Below are 23,930 nucleotides of genomic sequence, written 5' to 3'. Positions count from 1 at the left end.
TTCATTTGCTACTTCCCAGTGGCAGGCAGGTGTTCAGCCATCTCCAGGAAAGCAGGGCTCCATCACGCGTAACGGTTACTTGGGAAGACAAATGCCATCATTCCAAACGTCTCCCCCTTTCCTTCTTCTTCCCCTAGCTTGCATACTGAGCATGATGTCACATGGTATGGAATAGCCCTTTGGCCAGTCTGGGTCAGCTGTCCTGGCTGTGCCCCCTCCCAGCTTCTTGTGCACCTGGCAGAGCATGGGAAGCTGAAAAGTCCTTGACTAGTATAAACTAAAAATAAACACAAATTGATTTGATCTCAGTAAGATCATTGACTCGTTTGTTAAAAGGTAACGTTGGTATAACACATCTGCATCTGACATCATACCACTAGATAATTTGACTGTTATACTACAATTTGACTGTTATACTACAATAAAATAAGTAAACGTGGCACTCATTAAATGTAAGCATGATAAATTAGCTACTGAAATCTGTAGACAGCATAAGGATTAGGACAGTGAATTATAAAGAAACTAACAGAAGAATCAAACTAGCTTGATAAACTGGATGCAAATGAGGTCAAATGACAATTTTTCCATATTTGAGCAAAGAATGCCTGCCGACTGGAAGAATAATGACTTAGGGTACATGGTGGGCAGCCTGCTGAACACAGCTTTATAGCATGACACTGTAGTCATGCTATGTAGTGGGCTAATTTAGTCCCTGAATATATCTACCGGAACCAAATAAGATGACTATTATTTCTTCACTGTCACCTCTAGGTTTTCCAAGGGCAGCTTGCCTGGACTGAGGTGAACTTTGTTTCCAATGGAGAAATTGCAGGCTGGCTACAAGCATTGACAGTCAAGTCATTCAGGGTTCATTAGGCCAGGCACAACACTGAGCAAACACAACTACCCTGCTTCCTGAACCTGCTCAGATCAGGAGCAGCTTGTCAGTGTGGCCCAAGCCAGCTCTAAGCAGAGCCAGCAGGTATATCAGTGCCACATTCCCACAACGGAGCACAGGCATTCACCTCGGATCCACCATGGATGATACCACACTGAAATAATATGCCATTCCAGAGACCAAAGCATGGCACAGTAAGATCTCTCTGGCTCTACAGGAAACCTGAAAACACAGACTTTAAAATTAAGTAGTCCAAAGAACTCGTTCTGCTTAATCTATTACATGGAAGGTTAACGTATGATTTGCTCAAAAAAAACCCACAACTCCTTGGGGAGCAATTCAAATGGAAATACTTCAGAGCAAAGAGACAAATATGTTTCAAAATCAGCTATCAAAGGTATATGAAAATATCAAAGATTAAGTTAGCCAGTTAGCAGGTATGTGTCCAACAGTAAGTATAGCTAGCCAATGAAAGGTGACTGAAGGCTGTGTGGATTCTCCATCCCTATGTATCAAGACTTAATTTTTCTAATAAAAGTCCTTGTTCCACCTCAAACAGGAAATTATTTGGAAAAATATCACTAAACTCTTATCACAGAGAACATGCTAAACAATTGGAATAGTTTTATTGTTGTAGAAGTCATTTTTAGCTCAAATAAGGATCCAAAGGCCTGCTGAAGCCTTAGACTGCAAGCTGTGAACTTTCACCCAGATACGCTGACTGTATGCTGAACTCCTACCTAGCTACATGAAGGAAGGCCCTGAAACCGGTGCAAACCAGGAAGATAAGGTAGCCACAACCATCAGCAGAAGCTGCACCTAATCAAGACAGGAAAAAGAATGACCTGCCTGGAGACAGAGAAAGGATCCAATAAGGACCAAGAAGACCCCAGACCCAAATATTACTATTGGACCGAACGTTCGCATGAAGGGAGGGGAACTTAGACTGTAAGGGTATAATTGCCCAGGGATTTCTTTGTTCGGGGTCCCTCTCTGGAGACACCCAGCTCAAGCTGCTCTTCACTGCTGTACCACTCAATAAATTCTCCTGGCGTACGTCATGTCAGAGACTCTGCTTCGGGGAAACCTAGGGTTGAGCCTGAAGGGAGAGGAAGAGTCCACGGGGCTAGACAGGATCCACCCGAGGATACTGAGGGAGCTGGCAGAGGAGCTGGCCAAGCCACTCTCCATCATTTCTCAGCAGTCCTGGTCAACCGGGGAGGTCCCAGATGACTGGAAGCTAGCAAATGTGATGTCCCTCTACAAGAAGGGTCGGAAGGAGGATCCGGGGAACTACAGGCCTGTCAGCCTGACCTCGGTGCCGGGAAAGGTCATGGAGCAGATCATCTTGAGTGCCATTACGCGGCACGTGCGGGACAACCGGGGGATCAGGCTCAGCCAGCATGGGTTTATGAAAGGCAGGTCCTGCTTCACTAACCTGGTCTCCTTCTATGACAAGGTCACCCGCTTAGTGGATGAGGGGAAGGCTGTGGATGTTGTCTACTTGGACTTTAGTAAGGCCTTTGACACTGTCTCCCACAGCATTCTCCTGGAGAAGCTGGCTGCTCATGGCTTGGATGGGTGCACTCTGTGCTGGGTTAAAAACTGGCTGGACGGCCGAGCCCAGAGAATGGTGGTGAATGGAGTTAAATCCAGTTGGCGGCCGGTCATGAGTGGTGTTCCCCAGGGCTCAGTGTTGGGGCCGGTCCTGTTCAACATCTTCATTGATGATCTGGATGAGGGGATTGAGTGCACCCTCAGGAAGTTTGCAGATGACACCAAGTTGGGTGGAAGTGTCGATCTGCTGGAGGGTATGAAGGCCCTACAGAGGGACCTGGACAGGCTGGATCGTTGGGCTGGGGCCAACTGTATGAGATTCAACAAGGCTAAGTGCCGGGTCCTGCACTTGGGTCACAACAACCCCATGCAATGCTACAGGCTTGGGGAGGAGTGGCTGGAGAGCTGCCTGGTGGAAAAGGGCCTGGGGGTGTTGGTTGACAGCCGCCTGAACATGAGCCAGCAGTGTGCTCAGGTGGCCAAGAGGGCCAATGGCATCCTGGCCTGTATCAGGAATAGTGTGGCCATCAGGACCAGGGAGGTGATAGTGCCCCTGTACTCGGCACTGGTGAGGCCGCACCTCGAGTACTGTGTTCAGTTTTGGGCCCCTCACTTCAAGAAGGACATTGAGGTGCTGGAGTGTGTCCAGAGAAGGGCAAATAAGCTGGTGAAGGGTCTAGAGCACAAGTCTGATGAGGAGCGGCTGAGGAAACTGGGGTTGATTAGTCTGGAGAAGAGGAGGCTGAGGGGAGACCTTATTGCTCTCTACAACTACCTGAAAGGAGGTTGTAGCGAGGTGGGGGTTGGTCTCTTCTCCCTAGTAACGAGTGATAGGACGAGAGGAAACGGCCTCAAGCTGCACCAGGGGAAGTTTAGGTTGGATATTAGAAAAAACTTCTTCACTGAAAGGGTAGTCAGGCATTGGAACAGGCTGCCCAGGGAAATGGTTGAGTCCCCATCCCTGGAGGTATTTAAAAGACGGATAGACATGGTGCTCGAGGACATAGTTTATGGTGGACTTGGCAGTGACAGGTTAACGGTTGGACTCGATGATCTTAAGGGTCTTTTCCAACCTTAATGATTCTGTGATTTTATGATTCTATGAGGGTGAGTGTGTGTGTGAGCAAGGAGTCCAAAAGGGGCGCCCGTCAGCTCAGTGGAGCTGCCCGCTGCGAAGGGACTCCGTTTCTGGCAGTTAAAGTCTTGGGTGGTGTGTGTGCGACTCCCTGGATGGTGTGTGAATGCTTGGGCGGCTGCTGCTCCCTTAACAGTTTGGCAACCCAGATGTTACCGGAAAGCAGCAAAATAATTCACTCTCTAAAACTTAGTTTTGGAGTTTTAGAAAGCAGGCATTCTTTATTACAGCACCGGGCAGCACTGGGAATAATTCCACCATAAGTGCTCCGAAGGCTTGATAGACATTCAGTAATTATATACTATGAAAATATACATATTCGTAGGATTTCCGAGAATTTGCCTACATAAACGTGAGATTTCCTGGAACTTATTAACATATGTAAATGTCCGATCTGCATGCGCAATCATCTTCCGTGGTGGTCTTCAGGTGGTCTTTGGGGGTCTTCAGATGAAGCCTTCATCTGAAGACCCCGACGACCACCCAAAAAACACCAAGGAAAATTACTGCGCATGCAGATCGGACATCTGCATATATTAATAAGTTCCAGGAAATATCATGTTTATGTAAATGAATTTCTCCGAAATCCTTTGAATATGTAGGACTTTATAGTATATAATCTCTGAAAGTCTACCAAATCAGAGGAGCACTCATGGTGGAGAATTCCCAGTGCTGCCCAGCACTGCAATAAAGAATACCTGCTTAATAACACTCCGTTGTTATTGAGTTTCATTACATTGGTTTCCTTACTGTCCTGGTTTCAGCTGGGATAGAGTTAGTTTTCTTCTTAGTAGCTGGTAGAGCGCTGTGTTTTGGATTTAGGATGAGAATAATGTTGATAACGCACTGATGTTTTGGTTCTTGCTGAGCAGAGTTTACACTAGTCAAGGACTTTTCAGCTTCTTGTGCTCTGCCAGGTGCATAAGAAGCTGGGAGGGAGCATAGATAGGACAGCTGACCCAGACTGGCCAAAGGGTTATTCCATACCATATGACGTCATGCTCAGTATATAAGCTGGGGAAAGAAGAAGGAAGGGGGGGACATTGGGCGTGATGGCGTTTGTCTTCCCAAGTAACCATTACGCGTGATGGAGCCCTGCTTTCCTGAGGATGGCTGAACACCTGCCTGCCAATGGGAAGTAGTGAATGAATTCCTTGCTTTGCTTTGCTTGCGCGCGTGGCTTTTGATTTACCCATTAAACTGTCTTTATCTCAACCCATGAGTTTTCTCACTTTTACTCTTCTGATTCTCTCCCCCATCCCACCGGGGGGGAGTGAGCGAGCGGCTGTGTGGTGCTTAGTTGCTGGCTGGGGTTAAACCACGACACTTACCCAGCCGCACCTAGCTTCCCACCTCGGTGAGGAAAGTTAGAAAGCAAGAGGGTTCGGAGAACACCCATCTTTGTATCAGGAGTCACAGGACAAAGAGAGCATAATTTGAGTAAACCCCTATTAGTAACCATAGGAAACAAGAGTATATGGGGGTGATTTGTATTGGCGGGGGACTCTCCAGCGTGCCTGTTAGGGAGAGATCTCTTGCAGACTCTAGATGTAGAATTACACTTGTCACCTGAAGGAACAGATTTAATAATCATGGGAATGGCTGTAGTCACTGGAAGCCCAAATAATGAGCTAAAAATACCGGAAATATTTAAACGGGTACCAACAAAGCTGTGGAGTAAAACTAGCACGGATGTAGGATTACTAGTTTCAGCTCAACCTGTAAACAAAAAAAAAAAGAAAGGGAGGAGACCCCCCTCCAGCTGTGAAACAGTATCTGATTCCTCAAGAAGCTGAGAAGAGCATTCAAAAGCAAGTAGACCGGTATTTAGCCCAAGGGATTCCGAAAGCGTGGGTGTCACCGTATAATACTATACTCCCCGTAAAAAAGAATAGATTAGATGAAGATGGGGACCCGGAATATTGTTTTGTACAAGATGTACGGGTGGTTAATCAGTACATAGTGACTCCTCATCCAGTAGTGCCCCATCCCTCTACCATACTTTTACAAATACCGCGTTGGGCAAGATATTTTACTATGATTGATCTAACCGCTGCTGCCTTTAGCATCCCTTTAGGTGAGGACAGCCAACCTTTGTTTGCCTTTACGCGGAAAGGACAACAATTAACCTGGACTCGTCTCCCACAAGGGTTTGGAAGGTCTCCTATAATCTTTTCACGAATACTGAAAAATTATTTGAGATATAAAATTACCGGGCGAATTGGCTCTTGTACAATATGTAGATGATTTGCTAATAGTGAGTAAAGATGAGGATGCCTGTATAAAAGACACTATACATCTATGTACTGCCTTAGCAGGGAAAGGTCATCGTGCATCTCCATCCAAACTTCAGCTGTGTCAGAAGGAAGTTAAAGATTTAGGGTTTATCCTAAGGGAAGGGCAGCAAGTAATAGACCCAGAAAAGAATAGAAGCTGTAATAAAGCTTCTGCGTCCAGTCACAAAGAAACAGTTGCAAGGGTTCCTTAGAGCTGTGGGATTTTGTTGACCATGGATTCCTGGGTTGGGAGAATTAACAAGATCACTGACAAAAGCAACAAGTAATGAGTAGGTAGAACCTATTGCATGGGGTCCGGAAAAGGAGCAAGCTTTTAAAACAATAAAAGGAGATTTGGCATCAGCTCCCGCTCTTGGACTCTCAGACTATACAAAACCCTTTAATTTGCATGTACATGAGTGAAAAGGGATAGCCAGTGGAGTAATAATGCAGAAATTGGGTCTGCATCACAGGCCAGTCGTCTATTATTCAACTCAGCTTGATCCAGTGGTGGCAGGAGCACCAGCTTGTATTAAATCAGCAGCAGCAACAACGGCTATATTGGAGAAAAGTCACCCACTTATCTTAGGACATTCAGTGACAGTTTATGTCCCACATGAAGCAGAAATACTACTGAAGCAATATGTGACCTAAGCATTATCACCACAATGGACACATAGGTATGAAATATTTCTCCTAGTGGCAGATAATGTTATTCTGAGGAGATGCAATACCCTGAATCCTGCGATGTTGTTACCATTGCCTGATGAAGGGGAAGAACATCATCAGTGTGAATGGGTAATGCTTACTTCTAGCAAACCAGGAACAGATTTAACTGATGTTCCTTTGCAGAATTGAGATTTGGCTTTGTTTGTAGATGGCTCATCCTACTATTTGCATGGACAACAATGGACTGGATACGCTGTGGTCAGCCAAGGACAAGTGATAGAAGCTGAACCACTCCCGACAAGGCTGAGTAACTTTGATGCGCACAGCTCATCTAGGAAAGAGAAAACAAGTCAATATCTACATGGACTCTCGGTATGCCTTCGGGGTGTGCCATGCGATAGGAATGCTATGGAAAAGATGAGGATATCTCACATCATCAGGGAAAAGGGTATCCAATGGAGAGGAAATAAGCAATTTGCCAGAATCGGTCCAACTACCCAAATAAATTGTTGTGATACATTGCCCAGCCCATACAAAGGACACTACAGAAATTAGTAAAGGAAACGCCTTAGCTGATGCAGCTGCGAAGGCTGCAGCCCGGCAACCTCTGAGAGAGTGCATGGTTGCAATCTCAATGGAAAATCAGAATGAATGACCAAATTTAAGAGACCCCAAAACAATGGGAGAAGTGGGAAGCAAAACAAGATGACAGCAGAATATGGATGATTGGAGGAAAACCAGTTTGCCAAGAAATATTTAATTACCGTGGCCAGGCGGTTTCACGACAAAGCTCATGGAGGAGCAGAGGCAGTGGCTAAGCAGGTGCAAAAAATATGGACAGCACCAGGAATTTATGCCGCCACAAAAAGGATCATGAGTAGCTGCCCAACCTGCCAAAATTTTTCAAGTATCAAGCTGAGCTCAGAGTTAGGGGGATGACCATGGCCTACTTCCCTTCTCAGGGATGACAAATAGATCACACAGATATGCTATCCACCAGTGGATACAAACATTTAGTAGTTATAGTAGACCAATTGTCAGGTTGGGTAGAAACTTTCTCCACAAGAAAAGCAGACACAGGGGGAGTAGTAAAAGCATTATTAAAGGAAATTATACCCAGATATGGAATTCCCAAATCAATTGAATCAGACAGGGGGACAGGTAGAAAGAATGAACAGAACCTTCAAAGAAAAGATAGCAAAAATATCCACAAACAGTGGTTTGGAGTGGCCGGACGCATTGCACTTAGCTCTATGGGATGTGCGAAATGCCCCGTGACAACCCATAGGACTAATGCCAGCAGAAATTCTCTTTGGGAGACATTTGGCCATACCAGGGACTTATATCCCAGCTAAGACCAGCCTGTTGGATGGAGATGAATGATTGACCCAGTATAAGTATGCAGAAACAGTTTGCAGACCAAAAAAAGAAAAAAAAAAAATTATGCTCAAATGGTACCAATTGGCACCACCTGAAGTAGAGGTACATGATATACAGCCTGGGGATAAAGTTCTAATAAAGATATTTTCTTGAAAGTCTAAGCTAGAACCGAAATGGGAAGAGCCATATACTGTTTTACTATGCTCTTACTTTGTTGTTAAAGTTTCAGGAAAAGAAAATTGGATACACCACTCATACATCAAACGAGTGAGGGATAGCCAACCAGCTGACAAACTGGAACACCCCTTAGGATCCTCTCTATTAGCATTAGGGACTAATCAATGACCTTTGTCTGACATATTAAGCAGGAATGCTTAATAAAAAAAACATGGGGAGGACTGTTGTAGAAGTCACTTTCTAGCTCAAATAAGGATCCAAAGACCTGCTGAAGCCTTAGACTGCAAGCTGTGAACTTTCACCTAGATATGCTGACTGTATGCTGAACTCCTACACAGCTACATAAAGGAAGGCCCTGAAACCGGTGCAAATCAAAAAGATAAGGTAGCCACAACCATCGGCAGAAGCTGCAACTATTCAAGATAAGAAAAGGAATGTCCTGCCTGGAGACAGAGAAAGGATCCAATAAGGACCAAGAAGACCCCAGACCCAAATATTACTATTGGACCAAACTTGCATGAGGGGAGGGGAACTTAGACTGTAAGGGTATAATTGCCCAGGGATTTCTTTGTTTGGGGTCCCTCCCCGGAGGCACCCAGCTCGAGCTGCTCTTCACTGCTGTACCACTCAATAAATTCGCCTGGCATATGTTGTGTTGGAGACTCTGCTTCCGGGAAACCTAGGGTCGAGCCTGAGGGGAGAGAAAGCAACCGAGGGTGAGTGTGTGTGTGAGCGAGGAGTTGGAAAGGGGCACCCGTCAGCTCGGTGGAGCTGCCCACTGCGAAGGGACTCTGGTCCTAGCGGTTAAAGTCTCGGGTGGTGTGTGTGCGACTCCCTGAATGGTGCGTGAATGCTCAGGCAGCTGCTGCTCCTTCAACAGCTGTCCTTGCTGTGGTTCTCCAAAAGCTATTGGCACCAATTCGGGGCTGTTCTCGGCTATATTAATTGCATGCACCAGCATCTTGTTAGCATGCAACCCTGCACAGACTGAGTTGAGATTTCTGCTGAGTAGCCAGGATGATGCCCAGCCACCCTCCTTGAGATTCTGTTACCAGATCCATGAGCTGGGCCCTGTCAGATTTCTTCTAGCAGGCATTTAGCAGTCCTTGGGGTTTGGTGCTACCATCCTTTGCTGTCCTCTTGTTACTAAGTGGGTTTCCTGAAGGTCTCTGAAATTCCCTTGATACTTCTGCATTATCCTCTGTTGTCTGCTCGCTCCCTTGGCAGAAGCCTTGAAGCAGGGTGGCAACTCCCAGCCCTTGCTGCTAACCTGCTATCATAAGATGACCATTTATGTAATGTCTCTGCCAGCTTTTGAACAAGGATGATGCTGACAAACGAGTGATGCTGGCACTGGGCCTCTGCAAGATTTCTTGAAGCTTAAATTATATAAAGCATTTACCTGAATATTTCTGGAAAACTAAGTTTCCTGCCTGCTCGTCAGCAGATGCTCAGAGCTCTCCAGGCTATTGGGATGTGGTTTTCCTTCGTGCATGCCAGGCATTATCATAGTCAGGATCTGTGCTTCTGTTAAAATTGTTGCTTTAATGAGTTTACCTGGTACACATGTCTGAACCAGCATGTAATTATCCAGCTGCCTCAGAGCTTTTCTTAAATATGGGCACAGTTCACACACCCTGGAAAAAGTTGGAAGCAATGACTGTCACTAGAAAGTCACAGTGTCTCTGAGTGCAGCGCGGTTACAAAGCCATGGGGTGCTCTGTCCCTCCTACTTGTGCCTGGTGGCTTTTCCTGCCTGATTTGTTCCTATGGTTTGATGACTTATTTTTTTCTAACCCCTCTGTCCATGGCAGGTATTTTTACCCCACGCAAGTAACTGCTTTTTGCAAGCAGGAAATATAATCTCTTAACACCCTGGGGATGTACCCTCCAGGTTGCAAGGGGGCTGGGGCATGCCTGAATAGCCTCATCCCCCTTGGGGCGTGTGGGAGCATCAGTGTCGTGTGTGTTGTTCGTGTGTCTTGTGTGTGTGTCCCATAGGCTTAACGGGGTCACTTGTGAATATTTTTTTTCCTGGCAGGTAAAAGTAGCCCAATGGAGAAGGGCGAGGTGACAGCGCAGTGGTGTGTGCCAGCTGCAGGGTGCCTGCCTGGGGGCATAGGACACGAGCTGGCCCTGGCTTGGGACATGCCTCGTGTTCATTTTGGCTCCAAGGAGAAGCTGCACCTCAGGTGGGTGGGTTGTCTCTGCTGGGGCTTGGCTCACATCCCTGAAGCCCCCTTCTCCCTGCCTCCGGGCTTGAGTGCTACCTGGGGAGCCTTGTGCCACCCACTCCCTGTGGCTGTGGCCCTGCCAGCTCACAGAGGGGACCCTCTCCCCAGCCCCTGCTCCTCAACACCCCTGCACTAGCAGTCACTTTATTCTGGTATTTGTCATAGTCCAGCCCCTCTTCCGTGGCCGGGTGGGCTTCCCAGCCTGAACCCACGGTGTATTTGCCAAACCCCTGCTTGGCAGGTGGTATACCCGCTTCTTTGGCAGCAGAGGCAATGCCATTCCTGCCCTGTCGCATCGTGCCCTGACACACTACGAGGAGTGGGAGAGGAAGATTGAAGTGTGACAGAAGCACATCCTGGAGAACAAGTAGGGTAGATGGGAGCATCTTCCCAGTGGCCTCCTGCGGTTGTCTGGGGTGTCAGGGTGGGAGCATCACCACCTTGGCTGCTGTGATTGAGTTTCCCTCTTGCCCGCAGCCAGCTGCCTTCCTGGTACAAGTCAGCCCTCTTCAACGAGCTGTACTTTGTGACAGATGGGGGGGGGGGGCGGGAACGGGACACCATCTGGGTAGAGCTGCCCCTAGACTGCTGCACCAAGGACCTGCAGGGGCCAGCAGGGGCTGGCCTCTCCCACCTCCTCCCTGTCCTGCAGGAGTACAGAAGGTTTGCTTATTTGGAAGGTAACTTGCAGGGACGTGATGGATGGTCCTAACTCAACCCTCCCTGTGCTGTCACCAGGTGGTTTTTAACCTGCCGTGGGGATGCTTTTCACACCCTGATGGGTAGGGAGCAGCACCATTCCCAGCAAAACCCCTTGCGGGACCAAGCCCTGTAGGGTACAGCACAAGGTCTTCTCCAAACCCCTGGGTGCTATACGTAGAGAATAAAACCCAATTCTAATGGGAGCCCCTGCCTGTGCTGGGAAAGGGCCCAGCCTCCCAGGCTGTATGGGAGGGAGGACCTGCCCCTCCTTTACCCTCCCTGTGGCAGGTCTCCCATCCCTCACAGTCTCCCCAGTCCTTCCAGGCCAGGAGTACTGGATGTACAACACCCACGATGTCCACTTCTATGCCTCCTTTGCTCTTGTCATGCTGTGGCCCAAGCTGCAGATCAGCCTGCAGTATGACATTGGTGAGTGACCCAGGAGACCTTGGCTTGATGCTTGCTGATGTATTGACCTAAGGAAGAGATGGAGGATTTGGGACAGTGTATGCCATAGAAATCTGTGCCATGGAGCCAGCATCCCCCTCCAGCTCCTCTGCTGGGCCCAGGACTTGCAAGCCCCCAATGTTGTTGCCTCTCAGCATCTCTTTGCCCAGCACTGGGATGCCTTCTTGCCATGCTGGGGGTGCGCAGCTGGCTCTGCCTGCACTGGGGGAGTCCCTGATCTTACTAGCTCTCTCTATGCCCCTTGCAGAGGAGAAGCATGGAGCTATTTGCAGACCCTTGATGCTTTAGGTGGGCTTGGAGGCTGCTCTGTGGTGGCCCAGCCAGCAGTGGAGCACAGCCCTTTGCTGGGCGGTGGGAGGGCTGAGCCTACTGGGTTTCCCTCCCAGCCCTGGGTGCTGCCACCACCTGCTGCTGCAGTGCCTGCTGCCTTTCTAACATCCCTCGCTCTGTGCCCTCTCCAGCTGTCACAATGGTCAACGAGGACGTCCAGCCCTGGCAGTACTTGATGTGTGGTCAGACAGCCTAGGTGAAGCTGAAGAACGTGGTGCCACATGACACTGGGCCTGGCCTGCTGGGGGCAGAGGGGGTGCAGGGCTGTTCGCACAACTTTCTCAGGGTAGCTAACTCTCAAGCTGTGGGAAAGGTATGGTGCATGGAATACAGTGGTGTGGGTTTTTTTCTGGGAATGAAAGGCTTGGATGGTTTGGGGTGGTGATGGTAATGTAGACCACACTGCATGGAGCTTGCACAAGGGAGATGGAGGGAAGCTGAGCAGTAGCAAGACGGCTGCTCTTGCTAGAGATGGCACAGGGTGTCACATCCCACCTGGGGAGGAGGGGGGAGGAGTGACAAAGATTCGCAAATCCTCTCAGTGTGGATAAAGGTGGGCCAACACTCAAGGTCCATACACAAACACCAGCTTTAATAGAAAGCTTCTATAGAGAAAAATATTGAGTACAAATATTTGATACCTGCCAGCCCTCTCACGGTTATATCCACCCCAGCTATGCGGTTTTATGGAAAGTCAAAGTAGGCCGTGCAGTACTTGACTACAGTTTAACAACTTTAACAACTTAATCACCTTAGGAAAAGTGAAGGAGAGAGAGAGAGAGAGAAGGAAAAGAGAATCACCAGTCCTGGATCCAGCGTTGGTCCTGCCAACAGGGGTATTCGGTGGGGAAAAAAGAAGAGTGAGGAGAAGTGAAGGTCCTTATACAGATGTTGATTCTGTGCAGGGTGCTTGGTGATAATTCCACAAATCACACATGCACAAGCACGCTGTCATACAAACTGCAGCACATTTATCAGGCTACATGATTAGTATAAACCCGCCTAAATTTACACTTATTGGTTGGTGATTAACATTTCATACACTATTGGTTTACTGTATTTAAATTAGCCTTGCTTGCTATGTAAATTAGCACGCATGCTCCTTTCGGGGGGAGGGGGGGGGCAAGTCTTTTCAGGCCTGAATTGAGTCGGTGGTCGTGATCTCCCCTCGCCACATTTACCTTTCACCTACTGTAGCGTTCGTTACATATCAAGGTTATACCGGCGGATCTCCAGCCGACCCAGGCTGGGGAAGGAACAGTCAGCACACACAGTGTGGGTGTTCAACTCCCACGTTTATTGCGCAGTAGTTTACCTTTATGCTCCCAGCAGTAGGCGTGTCATGTTATAAGGGGTGGAGACAAGGGAGGGTCGACCCTTAACTCTTTCTGTACAGCACGTGATCTTCCGGTCGCCAGCCCTTATCTTTACTACATTTCCCCCTCCCTTAGCTCCAGTAGCTCTGGATCTCGCTGGGGAAGCTGCGTGTAAAATAATCGATACGTGGTAAGACTTCTTAATATACGACTCATAGAACGCATAATTAAGCGTAATAGACAGGGTAATAGCATAGCAAGGACAAGAATAAGTAATAAGATTATGAGCCCGGTTATTAAAAGTTTGGGAATATTGGTAAACCAGTTGCCTATGTTAGCTATAGCTCCTAAATTAAGGGAGTTTACTTGTATTGCATCAGATAGTTGGTCAAGCGCGTTGGTGTGGCTCTTAGAAATATTCAGTGTATCGTTGCCTATTATGACGTTATTAACATTCCAGTTTTGTAAGCCTGGGATAGTGGAGCTCTGGTTTGACTTGTGGCAGCAACTGTCCTCCTTATCGCTAGTGAAGTAGGGGGTGAACAATAGACAGGAAGAGGCTTGTCCAATAGCCGGCATATACAGACACGCATCCGTTACGTTCATGGATTTTGCCCAATCCAGCCAGTAGTTCGTCGCGGCTCCCTCATTACTCCCCCACACCATCAGGACGCATGGGGAAATGGTAACCTGTCAAGATAAGACTCAATAAATTGATTAATGTTTATGCGGTCGAATATTTTGACTTGGTACCCATTCTAGCGTCCCTTTCTCGGTTTGCACACACGCATACCCACGTCCCAGGCAATGGAGGGAATAAGGGCCCCCCCATTCACGGGTTTGCAGGTCCCGTACTTGAACCAAAGGGTAAGGCCCTTCGTTCTCATCGAGCCGGAAATGTGCCTGGGTTGCAGTCTGGGTTTTATAGGTGTTCCCTCGAATGGTATGATTTAAGGTAATTAGTGCCGTTGTCAACAGACACTGTGCCCGAAATAAGGGAGGGTCAAGGGGAGGGGGAACCCCTGTTCCTGGGCTTATATTTTCCCCCTCCCTTAGTCGGTCGAGTAACCCTTTTAATGTGCGATGCGCGTGTTCTACAATGCTTTGGCCCGTACTGTTGTAGGGAATACCATGACTCAACTGAATATCCCAGCGCGCGCAAAAGTCCTTTGTGTTCTTGCTGATGTATGCCGCTCCATTATCTGTTTTAATTTTTTGTGGAATGCCAAGTTGCACCATACAGTCCTGCCAATGTAAAATAAGTGGAATAAAGGGTTCATAAATCATAACATCAGACTGCCATATTTGGTTGGGTTGCAACCCTCGAGGGTTTACCCCTGCTTCCCAGAGGGGACCTTTGGAACACACAGGATAAGCAACAATCGAGGATCCCTCGTCGCCCCCTCCGTCCTCACTGCTATCAGAGCTCATGGGGTAATCGTGTACAGGCTCCCTCCACTGTGAGGGAATACCAGTTCGCTTTCCCACTGCCCCAGGGGTAGGGGGTCCCTCTGGTAGCTCAGGTATCACTGGCAGTGCCGGGGGAGCCCTACCACCCCCACCCCCCCCCAAGATGTTCTCAGCCGTGACGCTGGTTCTCCTTGTTCCTCAGATCCTTTCCTGCGCTCCGCTCCCTGTGTGTCCAGCACCCGTCGATCACTAGGATGCAACGGGGCATCCTCAGAAGGTGATGGTGTCTTGCCCTCCTTTTCTCCTTCCCGCCATCTTCCTTCATGTAGTTCGCGATACCGCTGGGATCCCGCATCAGCCCCCGGGACCCAATCCAGCAACCTATCAGTCAGCTCCCTTTCCACACATTGTTGCAACTCGCCCCAGGGGTATTGAGGAAGTGGCAGATCCGCCGGTGCAGGAGGTGCCGAAGGTTCCGTGGGCGGCTGCTCTAGACTCCCCACTCGTAACGGGAACAGCTTTCCCGACTCCTTTGTTCCCGCTGCGCCATAGCCTCCCTGCGCCTCCCCTTCCTCCGTTGGCTCAGCCCCCAGTAACGACGGCCCCGTCTGTGCCCCACAGGCCACCCCTTCAACTCGAGTTCACACTGGAGTTCCAGCCTGTCCAGTACAGCAGTACAGAAAAACAGCAGAGATGCCCTGGCCATCTGCCAGCCCAGGCACATAGCCATTGCTGTTATCAAAACGTTCCCAGGCACAGCGGAGTAAGATGATAAGCAGTTCAGCAGTACAGCAAGCAGCGAAAGCAAAAAGCAGCTACTAACGAGCATTAGACTCTAATATACAGTAAGGCAAGCAAGCCCCGTGGCAAGCACAGAAACCTGCCGATTAACAGCTAAACAGCAATACCTGCTATAACTTCGATCTAGCACATTCCAATTAAATCTGTCGTTATCTCGAACGCTTTGTACCCTATATTGGGCACCAAAAAAAACTGTCGTGGTTTAACCCCAGCCAGCAACTAAGCACCACACAGCCGCTCGCTCACTCCCCCACGGTGGGACGGGGGAGAGAATCAGAAGAGTAAAAGTGAGAAAACTCATGGGTTGAGATAAAGACAGTTTAATGGGTAAAGCAAAAGCCGTGCACGCAAGCAAAGCAAAGCAAGGAATTCATTCACTACTTCCCAGTGGCAGGCAGGTGTTCAGCCATCCTCAGGAAAGCAGGGCTCCATCATGCGTAACGGTTACTTGGGAAGACAAACGCCATCACTCCAAACGTCCCCCCCTTCCTTCTTCTTCCCCCAGCTTTATATGCTGAGCATGATGTCATATGGTATGGCATAGCCCTTTGGCCAGTCTGGGTCAGCCCCCCCGGCTGTGCTCCCTCCCAGCCAGCCTGTGTCCCCTCCGAGACTAAACCCGTTTGCTTTTCGTTCCCAGGAACTTCATGCCCCATCAGCGCTCTACGTGCGGCAAGCCAGCACCGCTTTGCCGCAAACCCCTTCTTGAGCACCCTTTCTACTGTTCCCGAGGCGCGAAGCCGGTCACTGGCTCCTCCAACATTGCTTATGATCGCTTCTGTCAGCTCGTTGCGTATTTTCCCCCAATTTGGGGTGTCCAAAAACTTCTGTGGGAGCGCCGAGCACTCCCCGGCATAGCATCCATTGGATGCAGTCGCCCGTGGGCCTTTTCCTTATCGCCCCATCCTCGCCCACCTCCGTCGCTACCGACTTTAGTACCTTTACGAGTTGTGCGAGCTCCATCGCTGCTACCTGCAGCCGATCACGTCGGGGTCACCACTATGTAGCGTTCGTTACATATCAAGGCTATACCGGCGGATCTCCAGCCGACCCGGGCTGGGGAAGGAACAGTCAGCACACACAGTGTGGGTGTTCAGCTTCAACGTTTATTGCGCAGTAGTTTACCTTTATACCCCCAGCAGTAGGCGTGTCATGTTATAAGGGGCGGAGACAAGGGAGGGTCGACCCTTAACTCTTTCCGTACAGCGCGTGATCTTCCGGTCGCCAGCCCTTATCTTTACTACAACCTACTTTCTGCAGTTTTATCTTCTCTGGCCACTGTCCAGTCTTTGGTGCCAAGATGTTCACTTTTGTTGGCTTGTTAGCTCTTCTTCAAGGCTAGAGCCGTTAGTTTTCCACAGTTTGGTATCTTTTATCTCCCTCCCAAATTCCCTTCCCAAGGCACAAGTGGTTAGTAGTTTTGCTAATTGGAAAATTACATCAGTGACCAGTCAAAACCAAGAGAAATAATACCAGGACTGTCCCCCAGGCAGTAGGTGTGGGGGGGAATGAGACGCTTCACAGACCACGGGGAATGGGGCCGAGGCAAGGCCGCCCTGTCTCCACAGGACTCCCTCCCTCACCCCCACTCCAGGGTACTGTCCGGTCCTGGGTCCTAGCGACTGTCGCTCTGCATTGTGGTTTTAGCACCAGGCTGTTTGAGACATCTTGTTGTTTTACACTAGCAGTTATCTACACAGGGTGCAATATGTTATTTTAGTGCTGCTTGATCACAGCACCCTTAGGACCTTGCTCCTGGGTAGGAGAGGGGATGTTCATTGCTGCCCTGCTGCATCCACTCTGTCCTTGCTTAGGTGACAAGCTGTGGCAGTGTGTCAATGCCTACCTGATGCACGACACGGCCGACTGGAAGGACCTCAACCTGAAGTTTGTGCTGCAGGTGTACTGCTACTACTACCTGACACACGACTCCCTGTACTTGCAGGGCATGTGGCCAGTCTGCCAGGTACTGGGAAGAGATCAGACCATGGGGCATCCCCCCTCCCCGCTTCCCTTGGGAGCCGTGCGACATCCTGAGAGGATGAATGCTCCCAAGCAGAGAGTGAGGGGCAGCTGTGGCAGAAAGCTGCTGAGATGCTTAGGCTCTGTGACCATCTCCTACCTCTTCTGCAGGCTGTGATGGAGTCGGAGCTGAAGTTTGACACCGATAACGATGGGATCATCGAAAATGGTGGCTTCACTGACCAGACGTACGATGCGTGGGTGGTAAATGGAGCCAGGTGAGCAAGAGAGGCAGGTGGGGGTTGGAGATGGGGAGTGTGGAGTGGGGAGGTAGCTCAGAGCTGGGACCGCAGTTCCCATCTGTTGCGGGAGCTCCATGCAACCTGTGGCGTGTCCCATGTTGCTGATGCTGCTCTCCTTTTGCTCTGGCAGTGCCTACTGCAGTGGACTGTGACTGGCAGCCGTCTGCATGATGTGCAAGATGGCAGAGGTGCTAAGGGACACCAAGATCCAGCAGAAATATGCTGTCATCCTGAGCAAGGGCAAGGAGGCATTTGAGAGGATGCTCTGGAATGGTGGGTGCTTGCCGGTGGGAAACCACGCTTGGCTGGCCATGCGTCCCTTGGGAGGGGGATGGCTCCTCCTCAGGTCATGGAGCCTTGCTGGGAGCAGGGGAAGGAGGGGAGATGCCAGCCCTCTAAGCAGAGGGGAAGGAGCAGGTACTAGGGAGAGAACAAAAAGGGTTTGGGAAAGGAAGGAGAAGACAACCTTCCGGAAAAAGCTGCTGTGTTCCTGCCTCATTGGGAGGAGCGTAGGGACAGCACACGTGAGCTGGGGACCTAAACTATCGATTTTAAACTGTTTCCTGCCTTTTTTCCAGGAAAATACTACAACTATGACAGCAGTGGGAGTGACACCTCCAGCAGCATCATGTCAGACCAGTGTGCCGGGCAGTGGTTTCTCAGGGCTTGTGGCCTGGACCAGGGGGAGTTTGAGGTAAGAGAAGGGGCAGCCTGGCATGGGGTGGGGGGCAAGATGGGACCTGTGCCTGGAGAAGAACAGCAGGGCTGGCACATGGCACGGGTTAAACATCAAGGACTGGTGGAGGGGCTCCAGCCTGCTCCCCTGTAGCAGTGCGTGCTTGGGTGGAGGCTGTCAGGCACACATTGGTGCAACCCGCCTTAAACCAAAATCTGCTCATGGAGAGGCCGTGCAGCAGGGGTGTGTAACTGCAGTCAGCTCTGGCATGCTTGGAGGAAGGTCCCACTGGGGTTTGCCCTCAGCAAAACACTATTTGTTTAAAAACAGGAGAAAAAGTGTATGAAACTTTACACATGTTATTTGCTGCCCAGTTAAAGTCCTAAATGAATATCTAAGGGGAGTAAGGTTTATCTGGGGCCCTGAAGTCTGTTGCTCTTCAGTTACAAGAGAAGAATTGGCTGAAGACTCATCTTGTCTGATGAGGCAGTAAGAGCAGCTGCTAGTGGTGTAACACCTGGAACAGAGCTGGGAAGCGGAGAGCCATCATATGGATTATTTATGACTGATAGGCAATTGTCAGACCAAAGCTCTCTGTGGTGGTGATGGACAGGCAAATGCTTCAGGTGACTGGAAGAGGGAATGACTCTCAATTGAGCGAGGGTGATGGACCACTTCATTGTCTGTTGGTACTAGAAGGGAGCTTCAAGTAACCTTTCCTGGGAGCAGCTTGTGCTGGACACTGTGGGATTTAATGAGAAATGGGTGCCTGGTCATGCCCTCCTGCATTTATCCCAGTGTGGGTCCCTAGATTGTGGGGACTGGGGCTGTGCCTGGGGCTCCAGACAGGATCTCACCCAGACCTCATGCAGCAATACCCAAACATCCCTTTTTGGGGGGGAAACAGTAAACTTAGTGCAGTCCAAAAATCTTGCTTGCCTTTCCATAGCCTCAGACTTTTGTTGCTTAAGGTGTCACTCTTCTCTGTCTGGTGAGCTTTGAGCTCACTGGAGACGGGACTGGTGAACTTCTCTTTCTTGTTACTACAATAATCCATTTTTTTTTTTCCACATATTTTGATCCCTTGCTTGGCTGGCAGCACTCCTGTTTGTAACCTCATTAATGCATTCTTGCTGCATGCACAGGTCAGTAATGAAATATGAAGTAAGAAAAGGCTGTGACCCCAGTCCTGAAGAAACTGTGCCCCAAAACCTTGTGCCAGAAAAGGCTGCTTCACAATGCCCCTCTGCTGACTCCTGCTCCCTAACAGCGCTTGGGCTTATCTCCAGAGCCGCACTGAAAAAAATTCCTGTGTCAAATGCTTGGCTTTAGCATAGATAAAGGAAAGTCAGCAGATCCCTTTTGAGTCTACCAAAGCTGTCTGGTTAGACTGCCCAGCCTACCTTGGCAAGCTCCTGTCTTGTGTCATCACACCTTCCACTTCCTCTGGCTCTGATGACTTGCAAGAAAAGTCTGGCACATCCCTGTGGTTGGGCTGTGCTGATGAGCTGGGAGCCACCTGAGTCTTCCTCTTCTTGCAAATGGATGTCAGGTTTGCTCTGTCCCAGCTCCATAACACTGCTCCTCATTTGGTCACCCTGAAAAGTTCTTGTTACAGTTTTCTAGCCACTAGGTGGGCATAGGACGGAGATGAGCCAGCTCTCCTCTTGCAACATACCAAGTCTTGAGTTTTGCTTTTCTCACCGAGGCAGTGACTTGTGCTGCACTAACTCTTCCTAGTTTTTATTGCCAATAACAAAAGCAGAGGAAAAGCATTATTTACTTTCAGCTGTGCACAGAGGCTTTTCATCTTAATGCAGTCCTCATTGTGCTATAGCTCCACTGCTTTTTGTTTAGCTGGCAGGCCGCCTTGTGCTCAGATGGGTTTGGTTTTTTTGTTTGTGGGGTGTTTTTGTTTGGTTTTTTTTTTTTTCTTTTTGTCGCGGTTTAACCCCAGCCAGCAACTAAGCACCACACAGCCACTCGCTCACTCCCCACCAGTGGGATGGGGGAGAGAATCAGAAGGGTAAAAGGGAGAAAACTCATGGGTTGAGATAAGAACAGTTTAATAATTGAAGTAAAATAAATTAGAACAGTTAAATAGGCAAAGCAAAAACCATGCACGCAAGCAAAGCAAAGCAAGGAATTCATTCACTACTTCCCATCGGCAGGCAGGTGTTCAGCCATCCCCAGGAAAGCAGGACTCCATCACGCCTAACGGTTACTTGGGAAGACAAACGCCATCATACCCAATGTCCCCCCCTCCTTCTTCTTCCCCCAGCTTATATACTGAGCATGACGTCAATAGCCCTTTGGACAGTCTGGGTCAGCACCCCCCCCCCCCCGGCTGTGCTCCCTCCCAGCTTCTTATGCACCCGGTAGAGCAGGGGAAGCTGAAAAGTCCTTGACCAGTGTGAGCGCCACTTAGCACCTATTTAGCAACAGCTTAGCGCTACTTAGCAAGAACCAAAGCATCAGTGCATCATCGACATTGTTCTCATCCTAAACCCAAAACACAGCCCCATACTGGCTACCAAGACGAAAGTTAACTCTATCCCAGCTGAAACCAGGACACTTTTTTGGCAAGAGCTTACTCAGCGTGATACTTCAGTTTGTTCTCAACTGTTTTGAGCTCTTGGCCTTAGTTTGTTGAACAACTTTTTTTTTTACTTCCTCCTGATAATCTCCTGAAATGGCTGTTTATCTAGCAAGCACTACTGACGTTTCACAAGTCTTTAACTTTTTACTTGGGATAAAAGTTTCAAATCTCTCATACCAGATGCAGAAAACCATCAGACATCCTGTGCATCTCAGTCTGACCTCTTCATCCTCAGGCTGCCCCTTCTATCACCTCAAACTTGCCTTGGTCCAGGCCACAAACTCTTGCATTGCCACCTAATTGCAAAATTTAAGGGATTAAAGTCCTTTTGAAATCACTCAAAACTAAACCCTGTTTTCAGTTTCAGCTCAGGGGAAGGAAAATATATATATATATATATATATATATTCCCCCCCCCCCCCCAAGATTCTGAGCATTTACCCAAACAAACCTACCACTATCCACAACATTCACTTTCCAGCTGTGAGATGCATTCCCATGTCTTCTCACCAGCTTTGCCATAATCTTTCCCTTTTGGCAGGAAGATACCTCCAGCCTCGCTGACCCCAGACCTGTAGGAATAAGTGAGATTGTGTTTTACTTTGACGAGATGCAGCTGTGCCCTTGAGGCTTGTTACAAACAAGTTTGTGAAACTCAAGAGGCAGAAAAATAAGGATGAGATTGGATACATCCCTGAAAGAGGAATTTGCATGCACCAGCTTGAAGAACCAATAAGTAACGCTGAAGAGACGCGTGGACGCAAGACAATAACCAATGAAATAAGTTTTGCTTGCTCGTGAACACTAGATCATATTATAAAAGGGATAGATTGTAAAAATAAAGTGTCTTCACCTAAACTCATATGCGGAGTCCGTGTCTCATTCCCTTCACAGACCCTCCTTTGGCCACCCCTGGTCAGTGTCCCATCTCTTGCAGGCATTACAGTGCCTCTTATAGCTGGTGCAGACAGACTGATGGGCTGAGAGAACAGTACAGCAGCTTTACCAGGAGAAAGTCTGGGCCTCAAATAGTCATTAGCCTGAGAAACAAGCAGTGGTGACCATAAATCAAGACAAGGATGGTGTGGTTGGCCAGGTCCCTGAAGCAAACTCCCAAGAGATGTGGAGGTTTGGCTGGTGACTGAAGGCAAGAGGCTGTTTATGGAGACACACTAGTTGGATGAGCTATCAGCGTCCCCAGGAGAGACTGGATCTTTTCAGGGAAAGAGGCTTTTTCACTTCCTCCTGCTATTTTCCTTATGTGGCTATTTACCCAGTGAGCAGCATTGACCTCTTTCTAATGAGAAGCTTAACCCTGTGCCCTGGAGACCCAGACTGAGGGCTCTGCATGAGTGCTGAGCCCAAAGCCCTCTCTCTTCACGCAGGTCTTTCCCAAGAGTCATGTTGTCAGTGCGTTCAAGACCATCTTTGAGAAGAATGTCATGAGCTTTGCTGGTGGCACTATGGGAGCGGTGAATGGCATGAGGCCTGATGGGGAGCTGGACACCTCCAGTGTGCAGTCCAACGAGGTATGGATCAGTGTGGTCTACACCTTGGCTGCCACCATGATCCATGAGGTGAGTGGCGATGCTGTGCCCCTCAGCGTGTGCTATCTCCTTGCGTTCCATGGAGGTGCTGATGGTCATCTTCCCTCTGCCGCAGGGCCTGGTGGAGGAAGGCTTTTGTACAGCAGAGGGCTGCTACTGGATGGTTTGGGAGTGGCTGGGCATTGGCCTTCCAGACACCAGAGGCCTCATCGGGAGAAGAAAGTCTACCGCTCACTGGCTTACATGCGGCCCCTTAGCATCTGGAGCATGCAGCTGGCCCTGGAGCTTAGAGCCAGCTGGGCATCAACACATGCACAGCCCCCCCAGGTCCCCATCCACTCTTGAGCCTGGTGGCACTGAGCAGGGCAGTAGGTGCAGCCAGGGGCCTGGGGGGATCTCAGCTGGTGCCCATTTCCTCCCCATCTTTGATAATACTCACATTGCTGTTTTTCTTTCCTACCTCCACTACATGCCCTTCACCTTGGGGCCCCTCTAGCCACCAATGCTGAGCATGAGGCAGGACCAGAGGTTGTGGGTGATGTCTTCTTGCCCTCACCAGTGAGAGGAGAGGGGTGGGATAAGGAGGTGCTGCTGGAGCCTGTACCTCCCTTTCCCCATTGCTCAGGGCTCTGAAAGCCTGCAGGGCCCCCAGCCCTCCTCCACAGGAGCACAGGAGACCTCTCTTCTGCAGTCAGCAGGCTTGGTAAGGTGGGAGCTGGCCTGCAGGGTAAAAAAAATGTGTGTGTGTGTGTGTGTGTGTGTGAGGGCATGGGCATGTGGATGCTATAGTTGTCCCTCTGTTGTGTGACACTGAGAATGCAAACTGACTCTGCCCCAAGGCACTAGCTGCAGGAGAGCCTGTGGCAGGTACAATACTCAGGGGAGCTCTGGCTCCCCAGACAGTGGCAATCGGAGCCCATGTACCAGGTCCTGGTCTGGTACTGTGGCACCCCTCCCTGCTGGCACTGGGAGTGGGCAATGGAGCAGATTTTAGGGGATGAATCACTTTAAGTTCTTAATAAACTCTTGTCCAGCTGTCTGTCCTTCTTCTTGCATGTCTTCTCTGCCATGGGGGGCTGATGCATGGAGGGGGGCAAGTCCTAATTGCAGGCTGGCTCTTGTAGGGTTTTGCTAATGAGAGCAAGAAGTGGCACCATCCGCTGGGGGGGTGGGAGGTGGCCCTGGAGCGGGAAGCATTCTGTCCTTCCTCTGTGACCATGTTGTTGTTCCCTGCCCCCCTGCCCTTGCCTGCCCTGGGAGCCGGTGCAGGTAGGGCATCGCTGTGGTGGCCCAGTGCTGTCAGCAGGTGGTAAATGGCCTTTTCTTTGCTCCCCAAGAGAGCATTCTTGCATCCACCTGGGCTGAGGAATAATGTTATCCGGGAAGGGAGGAAGGGCAGGTCATCCTGGATGTGGTGTTTCCCCCCCCCCCAGACCAGCTGGCATTGTCCTCCTGCAGCAGAGCCCACAGCTGGCAGAGAGGGACCAAGAT

At 49.5% G+C, this 23,930-nt stretch overlaps 1 protein-coding gene, 1 long non-coding RNA gene and 1 pseudogene across 4 annotated transcripts; 2 read left to right on the top strand and 1 right to left on the bottom strand.

The window, feature by feature from the left end:
- Positions 1–95: 95 nt before the first annotated feature.
- Positions 96–16,472, bottom strand: LOC148055118 (uncharacterized). The gene is made up of 3 exons (XR_015705814.1): positions 16,293–16,472; positions 13,142–15,211; positions 96–277 (listed from the first exon to the last, which is right to left on the bottom strand). It is a non-coding gene; the product is annotated as an uncharacterized LOC148055118 (long non-coding RNA).
- LOC148055119 (protein NYNRIN-like) lies at positions 6,953–13,148 on the top strand (annotated as a pseudogene).
- A 362-nt stretch (positions 16,473–16,834) lies between the features above and the next one.
- On the top strand, positions 16,835–23,409 carry LOC148055117 (non-lysosomal glucosylceramidase-like). 3 transcript variants are annotated; one of them, XM_087762448.1, is made up of 6 exons: positions 16,835–17,319; positions 17,487–17,593; positions 17,748–17,890; positions 18,196–18,311; positions 22,278–22,421; positions 22,555–23,409. In XM_087762448.1, the coding sequence occupies exons 3-6, from the start codon at positions 17,785–17,787 to the stop codon at positions 22,933–22,935; spliced, it is 747 nt and encodes a 248-aa protein (XP_087618574.1). In that variant the 5' UTR covers positions 16,835–17,319; positions 17,487–17,593; positions 17,748–17,784; the 3' UTR covers positions 22,936–23,409. The 3 variants fall into 3 exon arrangements, 2 of the variants coding, with proteins under 2 accessions (XP_087618574.1, XP_087618573.1); XM_087762447.1 differs by having other exon boundaries at positions 22,278–22,469; XR_015705813.1 differs by lacking the exons at positions 22,278–22,421; positions 22,555–23,409 and adding an exon at positions 21,434–21,627.
- Positions 23,410–23,930: the final 521 nt, after the last annotated feature.

The sequence above is a fragment of the Nipponia nippon genome, unplaced genomic scaffold (genome assembly GCF_047370975.1).
Source record: "Nipponia nippon isolate SJK-2023a ecotype South Korea unplaced genomic scaffold, ASM4737097v1 scaffold_26, whole genome shotgun sequence".
Taxonomy (NCBI): Eukaryota; Metazoa; Chordata; class Aves; order Pelecaniformes; family Threskiornithidae; genus Nipponia; species Nipponia nippon.
The sequence above is the reverse complement of the archived record's forward strand: the minus strand, read 5'-3'. Positions and strand labels throughout refer to the sequence as shown.